General features: G+C 42.1%; 1 protein-coding gene across 1 annotated transcript in view; it reads left to right on the top strand.

Moving 5' to 3' along the window:
* The first annotated feature begins 735 nt into the window (after positions 1-735).
* The window catches only part of scube3 (signal peptide, CUB domain, EGF-like 3), a 403,547-nt gene continuing 394,302 nt past the window's right edge, over positions 736-9,980 (top strand). The window contains exon 1 of the mRNA XM_041196379.1: positions 736-1,023. Coding sequence (XP_041052313.1) covers positions 924-1,023 — 100 coding nt within the window. The 5' untranslated portion in view covers positions 736-923. The remainder of the gene's footprint in view (positions 1,024-9,980) is intronic.

The raw sequence follows: 9,980 nt of genomic DNA, 5'->3' as shown, positions 1-9,980 counted from the left end.
TTGGAGAGAGTCGCTCCGCGGGCTGACCCCATTTGAACTTTTAAAAGAAATTGCCAGTTCATTTGTAGCAAAATCTGAGTTTTGAGTTGCGTGGTCGCTAGTTCAAGTGCCCAGTTTCATCGGGTAGGTGGGCGCGGGTAGTGTTTAATTGTAATGATGTGCTATGTACAAAAAAAACCCGCACAAAACATTGAACTTGTACTGCTGCTGCTGCTCCAATCCCGAATCTGTCTTTATCACTAACCCGAGTACTAAAATCACTTTACACTGTGATATTTCACTTGCTCCTGACGGTAAGAGTCTGAGGGTCCATTCAGGGTTTTCTGGATTAGTGCATTTTCTAATGGCTGGGCTCGCCCGGCGCCGTGATCCTGTCTTTATCGATCCATTGATTGCACATGGTCCTGTCCTGACCTCCTGATCCCAGAGAAGCCGTTTCCATGGAGACTGGAAGTCCTCCTCCAGCCTTTTTTTTCTCTCTCTCTCCAGCAGGAATTTCTTTGGGGCAGCAGCTGATTGTAAATTCCTGCAGAGACTGGAAGCATTGCGTGTGTCTCCCTCCTCCCCTTTTTTTTGGATTCAGTGTAAGATTCAGAGACACCCTCTCCATCTCTGATTCTCTCTCTCTCTCTCTGTCTTGAATGTGTCTTCACCCCAACCCCCGCCCCCCCACCACCACCGCCCCCCCCCCTCTCCTCACCTCCACTCCCTCCCTCTCCTCCCTCCCATCCCAGACCTTGTGTTAAAGCAATGAGCAGGACAGAGCAGATCTTTCTGGTCCCACAGAGGGCGATCTGACTGACGTGGGAGGCTCCGACCGAGGTTCTTTTCAGCTCCATCAGGACTTTCAAGAGGAGAGAGAGGGAAGGGAGGGGAGGGGGGAAATTTGCGTCTCATCCCTTCTTGGAAAGGCTCATCTGAAAATGCAGAGCAGAATGGGGACTGTCCGTCTGTCCGGCTGCTACTATTTGCTGCTGATTCTCTTAAACGCACTCAGCACCGCGGGAACCAAGGCTAACCAAGGTAAGGAAGCCTTAAGGATCTCTCCTTCCTCCACCACCTCCCCCCCCCCCCACCCATCCCCTTCACTTTAAATATATATTTTCTCCTGCAAATCTGTTCACCTTTGAGTTTCAGATCATGAAATGGAGAGGGGTCTGCCTGATTGTGGAAGGGATTCGTCTGTCTGTATGTGTGAGACAGGGCATGTGTTTAAATAAGATCAACAATTCTACTGAGGGGGAGAGAAAAAAAAGCAAACTAGGCTGGATAACATTTTTGCAATTTAGGTTCAATTTAAAAACAATCTGTGAGTAACTTTTAAATGTCTAAGTAACCTGGATTAATGCCTCAATTAAACACCTGGAAAAAGGCTGACAATCTTTGAAGTATTTTAACTATGATGTCTATTCTCTGTTCTCATAAAAGCACTATCCTTCAAACATGACATGTTCAGGGTATCTTCTTTCTCATTCTAGTTTGATAAAAGTTTGCCACCTGTGTACATTTTAAAATGTTGAAGGGAAATATGTCACAGATCTTTGTGAGCCTACCAAATAATTACGACATGAATTATTTAATGAATTCTTAATGCACACTGGCTTTCGATAATTGTACACTTTAGGCAAACTGGCTACTTATAATAGCTACAATAGTAGATGTAAGAATCAGAACAGTATATAGATATTTATATCATGTCATACATTCTTCGGTGTTGGGTGAATTCAGTGTTTAGTATTCTTCACACATTTACATAGGGTCAGAGAGTGCCAATTAATTGATTTATAATTGGCTCATTGTCTTGCAAACTGTAAGTCAGTAGAAAATTAAATAATCAATTGGCTTGTCACAGATCCAGCCAGCACAGACATAGTACAATACTTACCAACACACACTCAAATCTGGCTTTTCAGATCCTGTTTTACTTGTGTCTGCTGACATTGTAACAATAGCAAAACAAACACTGCAATGTGTTTTTAGTCTTTAGTTTATTAGCTGGCCGATTGACATATGTATTTGCTGAAAAATGTAATCTGAACAAGCTGGGACTTATTCAGTATGATGTTGACACATTACTGTGCAAAGTGCTGAGTGAACATTTAACCAAGAATTTGCACCACTTTGAGCATAGTTTAACGTAGCTGAATTTATGGTTGTTACATTAGATTGACTGGGTTTGATACTGTGCTGTGACTAGCCAACAAAGCATTGTAAAAAGCTGTGGCATGTTAAGTGAGCACAGCATGTGAGATACTTCTCGTTGTTTGAATAATTTTGAATGGATGGATGGTAAATTAGTGAAAAGCTACACTTGCACTTAATTATTTTTCTTCTGTTCTATCCTGGAGACAGTGGTTATGGTTCCCTGTGTGCTGCAATGATCTGGTACCTCACTCAAACTGCCATTCTTCACGTATAAACAACCATTATGTGTCAGCAACTATTTAACTGTGAGGGGCATCACAGCCCAGCCCCAACATTTATAAATATTTCAACAGGAATCATTGAGCAGTGACTAGGAAGAGACACCCCAGCTGATTTCCCCCTTTCCCTAACCTGAAGGCACTGAGGCTAATTCTGGTGCTCCAGTTACTGCCTAGGTGGGATCAACTAAAAAGGCACAGACCAGAGATCAAACTTGGACTTTGCTGGTCTGTGTGGATCAGTATCACTCTGGGTTGTGTCTCCAATGAAATGTCCCAAAGAGCTAATTTTTCTAAAAATATCACATACTGTTTTTAATCACTTGTTTTGTTAGATGATGAAGCATCCTTGCTGGTATATGTATGTCATCTCATTTCTTAACTAAACATTTCGTTCTTTAACAAAAAAGTTTGGTGGAAGCAGTCCTCTGTAAAACTCCTTTCAAAGAGAATTAGATAAATTTAAATCAGCACTGTTAAAAATATGATTGTACTTGTATTGTGAGAATGGGGCTTTAACTGGTTGACATTTATTGATTGTAAGAATGGGACAACTAAAGTACTAGAAGAAATTAAGAGTGGTACTGCACATTGTATACATTTGATACAGCAACTGAAGAATTAAATCTCTTAGTTTTTAAAAAATAACTGATTGTTTCCTGAGTTTTTCACAACTGTTGGAAATTCATTCAAGTACCATAATCTTGTAGCATGCTTCCCAATATTACCCAGTTTAACCTTGAGTGCTGACGTTCTTGGTGCAGAACAAAAGATGTTTTCCATTATGGATGCTCTGCATGTGCAAGTGAGACACCTCTCATTAAATGAGTGGGTTGTAGGTCATCCACACTTACTTAATAAATGGGGTGTGTGGTGTGGGGTGGTGTGGGGTGGTGGTGGATTCGGATAGTGAAATGAGTGTACTGGTTGCTTGAAATTAGTTGTTAATTTTTAACACTCTCTATACCCCATATACTAAGAGGCTGGCAATATCTTGAACGCTTAGGTTTCAAATCATCAGGTTTAGCAAATTGTCACCACTCATTAGTGAACATTTTCTGCAAGAAATAATTAATGTAATTTCTCAGCTGCAGTCGGTCTCCTTTTATACTGTTTGATGAATAGCAGTGAAGAGTTGGGTTCCAGTGCCTGACCTGTGTAGTTTTTATTATGTTGCTTGTAAACACATGAATCAAAGATGTTTCATGTACAATGTGAAGCTGTGGAGCTCTAGCTATGATTTGTTAACCCTTTGCATTATCTCAGCCTAACATGAGTTTAAAGATTGTCGGCATGCAATCTCTTTAATTTCTTACAGATTCTCCCAGGGCTGTCTCAAATGTAGAGTTTCATGAAGGAATTTGGTTTCATGAGTGACAACTATGCTGTGGTACCTCATCTAAGAGATCAATCTTTAATGTGTAAACTGGGACTGAAGAGTGTTGCCAGGTTATTGGCGATTGGGGTGGTGGGATGTGGTGAGGGTGGTGATTGGGTCATCACAGCTGAGCTCCATCCAGGGCTTATCCAATAATGGTTACTGGATAATGTTCAGAATCAGAAACCCTTCCACCATCACCCAGCCCCCCCAATTCCTCCTTTTAAGCTCAGGGGCACCAACAATGGTCTTGGGGTCCCTAGTGCTTCCCTCTGAGATCAGAAAACTCAGTACTCATCGAGGATTGAAGCTGGGACTTGCTTGATTTTGTACTACGTTGGGTAGTGCATTTACACAATGAACTAGGCGGCACTCATTATTTACATTGCTGATATTTAATATAAAAACAGACATAGAGCAAATATTATTTAAACACAAACAAATTCAATGCTACTTTACATCAGCAATATGCAAGGGCAGCTGTCTTATCACAATGGTGTGTTATATCATAATGTCTCTGGTTGTCAGTGTTGTGGGAATCACCCTGTTTATATAATAGGAAAGATTCAGCAGCAGTTGGAATAACTACAGCCATGTAGTTCTAAGCCACGATTTGTAACCTTGTTCATAGGCAGTACTACCTTATTGACTGCACCATCAGCCTTGACAGCTGAATGATCCTAGCACACAAAAGCCCTTTTGCTGAATTTCTGTAGGTAATGTGCTGATCTATTTTGTACAATGCAATTGATTAAAAAAATTGTCAGTTCATTTTATGGATCATGATCCTGCGATCAATTAATTTGAGTCTGGTGCTATTGCTGTTTGTTTCTGTGCCACTCACTGGTTATTCACTCACAGGCAAGAATTGATTGCACCCTGACTGCAATGAAACTGCCCAATGTAAACTCCCCAAGTATATAGTAAAGGTTTCAACTGGCTTGAGTGGATAAACACCAACCTAAACCTGTTGGGCAGAATGGCCATGAAGTTATGCTGTATTCTATGTCATAAAATGAAACAACACAGATTGGGGAGTGCTTTAAATACTGCTGGGTTACTGACATACCTGGGTTCGTTATTATGCTTTTCAATCTATAACACTCTTAAAAATCTGTATAAAATCACTTCCAACCCATGTATCTACTTGCCTGTATAAAGTATGTAGTTCAGGATGCCTGTTCAAGATCAGAATAAAACTAATCAAATTAGGGAATGATAGAAGTGGCTCAGGCAAATCTATTAATGTGGCTAAAATGAGTTTGAGATCAGCTGACAACCTTAAGTATTATGTAAAATATTTATGATTTGATTAGGGGGCAATAATCCTATTAAAAGAGAGATTAGTGATGAATAACAATATGGGGAAAAATTAGTTAATTAAGGATCACAGATGGGGGATTGACAAAGAAACTTATTATTTGCTTCCATCAAAGGGGATAAACGACTGATGTCCAGTTTTTCTTTTTTGTGGCTTTTGTTTCTGAGAGTGGAAGTGCCATTATTCAAAGCCACAGTAAATCCTATTGTGCAGTAACACACAGCCAAATTAGTGCTACTTATGCAAAGGTTTCTCTAAAATGATGCACAGTAGGGCACAAATAGCAGGTTAAGGAGCATTTTCTATAATGTTTAAGAGATTGTTAGGAAGGCTGAAATCCTGAAACAGCTGCTTTCCAAATCTCAGCTCAAAGTTTATTGTGGAGTAAGCTTTCTCTGGATTTCTGCATTGCATTGAGTGTGTGTGTTTGTGTGTGTCCTATGTGTGTGAGAGAGAGAGAGACTGTGTTTGTGTGTGTGTGTGAAAGAGAGAGACTGTGTTTGTGTGTGTGTGAAAGAGAGAGACTGTGTTTGTGTGTGTGAGACAGAGAGTGTCTGTGTTTTGTGTGTGTGTGTGTTTTGTGTGCGAGAGAATGTGTGTGTGTCTGTGTATGTGTATGTGTGAGAGAGAATATGTATATGTGTGGGAGTTTGTGTGTGTGTGAGAGAGTGTGAGTGGATGCCTGTGTGACAGTATGTGTATGTGTGAGAGTGTGTGTTGGTTTTGTATATGTGTGAGAGTGTGTTTGAATGTGTATGTGTGAGAAAGAGTGTGTGTGTTTGTGTGTGTGAGAGTGTGTTTTGTGTGTGAGTGAGTGTATGAGAGTGTCTCTGTGTGTGTGTGAGAGAGAGAGAGAGAGAGAGTGCATGGTGTGTGTGTAATGATTTTAGAGCTTTTGAGAAAGCTGTTCCAACATTTTGGACTGTCTGAAATTTCTCCAGTATGGCAACAATGCTGTTTAGATCAGAGCACTGGAATTTGAAATATTCTTCAAGCTTAAAAGTTTTCTTTTTTTTCTCTGTGCTGCTCTTTGGTTCCTCTGAGGATGAGATTCTCTCCCCTTCCCCTTTCCTGGTCCTCCTGTGTCATGCGACCTGGCTGAGATATGTGCAATGGGTTCCCAGCTAAAGTAGTTAATGGTCTGTTGATTACTGCCTTTTGACAAGAAGAGCTGGGTGAATATCTGGTTAGGAATGAGATTGAGGGTTATAAAGATAAATAACAGATAGAGGTAATTGAGTTCTGTGTGGAATACGATGGCTGCGGAGCTGTTGGGACTATGGGAAATGTCATGGCAAAGGGACACAAATGGTCATGGATGAATAATGTTGTGCTAGGCTATGCTGGGAAGTTTCACTAGATTGACCTTTGGGAAGGGGGCAAGGACAAGTCTGCACAATCTTTCCTCAGGAGATTAAACAGGTTGCACTGACGATTTACTAAAGTAAAATAAACTCAACAAAAAAACCCAGCAAATGCTGGAAATATGAAACAAGAACTGAGACTGCAGTTAGTCAACACCTGCAGAGAGGGAAAGACAACTTAATCTATCAGGTGGAACACTTCTTCAAAACCAAAAGAATAAATTCTTCGTAGAGCAACTTATACAGGCTCAGCAAAAGGGGCCAGGTCGTAAAGGGCTGAACAGCCTTTTTTTCTGTGATTTCTTACACACAAAACATTCTTTCCTTGTCTGATGTATTTTGGCTTTGATCTTAGTTCCATATTGTGACACAGTTAAGATCAATGTGTAGAGGGTTGGGTTGTGGACTTGGATCTTTCAATTTTACTTCATTTCATTCCAGCTTTATTTCTGATACATTAACCTTTTGTCTAACCCGGTTATCATGGGTGAATCACAGAAGATGAGGTCACTTCATTTCTGCCAACTTGACTACACTGGATTTTTCTAAACCCTGGAGCTCCATTGCACATAGGTGCACACTGACCTGACTGTCCTTGTGCAGTGAAGATATTAAAACCAAAACTTGGGCGTATATAAAATGCTGACCCTTTTCTCGGGGGTATTAGGTTAGTTGTCTAGTGATCAATCGATACTAAAGAATACACTTATACAATTTTGCTGAGCACTTTTGTGCATTTTCCTAAGATGAAAAATTAAAAATAAAGACTTTCAGCATTTTCGAAGCGATGGTGCCCACTAAAGTAATGGCCCGGGTCTTCAGGTCTCCCGATACACTGACCTCTGTGGGAATTGTCCAGGATGTTTGAACTTTTGACAGGCAAATTCCCTGCTCCCTGGGACCCTCTGTGAAAATCTCCGACTCTGAGTTAGAGACTTAGGATAGTTCTGTGGGACTTACCTGAATGTTAGACTGAGAATCCTAGTCTAACTTCTGGGTAACAACTGAACTGGCCCCATAATCACTCACACTGTCTCCCCTGACCGCCCTCTCCTCAACCCCCAACTACCCCCCCGACCCCTGACGAATCCCAACCTGACCAGACTAACCCCTGACCCTACAAACAACACCTGACCTGATCCAACCTGATGACTCCTACCGACTGCGATAATTCTGACCATCCCACTGCCCCCTTGACCAAACCTGATTACCCTCCACCACCCAAATACACCCAGCTGACCTGACCTGACTAGCATCCGATCTGACTACCCCTTCCGATCCAACTTGACCACCCACCTCACCCACCTGCCACATTACTCACCTGCCACCTCACCCATCTGCCACCCTATCCACTTAGCCACTTTCCTCACTCACCCTACCCACCCTGCTCATTGACTCAATCACCTGTTCACCCATTAACAAACATTCACAATGGACATTTAAACTTACCTTACAGCAGCTAGTGCCGTAAAAAGGGGGCGTGACCTCCTGATGTTACTTGGCTGCGAAGGAGTTTTCTGATGGATTGTACACTCCACATTTCTGGAGAAGCTGGGCTGGGAAGACCCGGCCAGAAATGTGGAGCTGTGTCGGGCACTTAAAAGCATGGTTGGAGTGGCGATTGCCATTTTGCCGAAGATCTGGACTGATATAATTGATTGCATGATGTTTGAAAACTGATCAACTCCATACATCCTACCCTAATGTAATCAAAAATTGTTCTGAACTTTACCTGGCACTACATCAACCCTCCAGCTTCCAGTGCTCAAAAATCTTAAAAACTAAGTATACTTTCCTTCCCTACTCGAGTGACCTGTGACTGAAATATGGGTAAAGGATTGAAACCATCTGGTATTGAATTATGTATAAAAATCTTAATCAGCTGGATTTGTTGCATTTTTTTTAAAGTATTTTACATGAGAATATGCTGCGCTTGTTCAAGTATTTGAGTCCTCCACTAACTGTGCTGCATCATTGCTCCACCTCTTTACCAACTTTCTAACTCATTTTGCCTTGTCAGTCTTTTCATTTCTTTCAAAATCTCTTAAGCATCCAATTCTTCAACATGCGTTCAATGCCCCCTTCAGTATACCTCCACTCAGTTCAATGACCACTTTCTTCACACTTTTACGTGTCCTGTGATGCTTTGCTATGTGTAGGCTGCTATACAAATATAATTTGTTCTTTTGTTGTCCTACATTTCCATTTTTCACTGTCCCCCCTTAAGGCACTGGTTCCACCCAGAGGATTGGCAGTGGTCATTTAGGCCTAGCTGAGAGATTGGGGATTAGGCCTGTATCAGTGCTGCTGCTGAAATCTCTTGCCATCCCCTGATGGAGAAATGCATTATATACCATGGTTCTGAGCCACAGAGATCACAAAGATTTGATTCTTGGCTTGCTTTAAGGTATTAATCTCAACGGTGCCCTGAGCATTCCTGCACTGGGGCTGAGGTTAGGCAGAGAATCAATTGAGTGTTCCTGTTCCTAATTGCTACATAGTGACCTGTCACAAGTACAGACTTTTATTGGCTGGAAGGGATGCAGCTTGTCGTAATCCTTAACACTCAAATTTCTTGGTTTGACTTAAACTACCCTGAGTACTCTCCATATCTTGGCTTGACTTAAACCCAAGGAGAAGACATGATCTGAAACTCACTTGAGGTACATGTAAGATCACTTCCATTGAAGGTGCTGCCTAGAACAGATCCACTCTTACCACCAATTAATGATCTACATCTGTCCAGAGGTTTCACTGTCCTCTTTAATGACCTTTCCTTTCCTTCACCACTCCTCTTCTCTTTCTCAGTCTCAGCATTAAAGAACAGAAGCTCAAACATATGCCATCGTGTTCATATTATATTGTATTCGAAAGTGAAAAAGTGCACATTTACAGTGATGCAGATCCCAGTGAACCACCTAGTGCCACCCTATCCAATTGGATAGGAGGACCTGCTTTTGTGAGTGTGTCAGTGCCAGTGGAGGCTGCTCTCTGGTGTTTGCTGTGCTGTTGTTTTTTCAGTGCCATTGCTGGACTCTGGCGTTTTCCCTCCATGTCAGAATCTGTGGGAGACACAAGAAGAGATCATGGGCAAGGACCAGCCTTTTAAGAGCAGAAGCTTCTGCATTGCTGAGGCTCTGGCATGATGTTGAATGGGGAGGAGAGCACTGCACATTGCAATATCTTTTCACTCTCTCCACCAGGTATGCCCATCTCTCCTTCCCCAACCTGCTCCTGGGGTGGGGGGTGGGGGGTGGTGGTTTGGGGGGGGCGGGTGGTGGGCGGCGTTACCCTTTCAATCTCAGCGGAGTCTGGGCACTCCACCTGCTGTTGGAATCTTTGTTCTGGCATTGTGAACTCCTTTCCCCTGTAAGGACAAAAAAGAAAGCAATAAGGCACTGCTGACCTCTGTGACCAATGCCAGTTCTTCGACATAGGAAGCTGCATGTCACAGTGCTGGCAGGTCCTCAGCAGTACGAGGGCTCTGAGCCTTG

This window comes from Carcharodon carcharias, chromosome 9 (genome assembly GCF_017639515.1).
Source record: "Carcharodon carcharias isolate sCarCar2 chromosome 9, sCarCar2.pri, whole genome shotgun sequence".
NCBI classification, from domain to species: domain Eukaryota; kingdom Metazoa; phylum Chordata; class Chondrichthyes; order Lamniformes; family Lamnidae; genus Carcharodon; species Carcharodon carcharias.
This window is presented reverse-complemented; position numbering and strand designations above follow the sequence as displayed.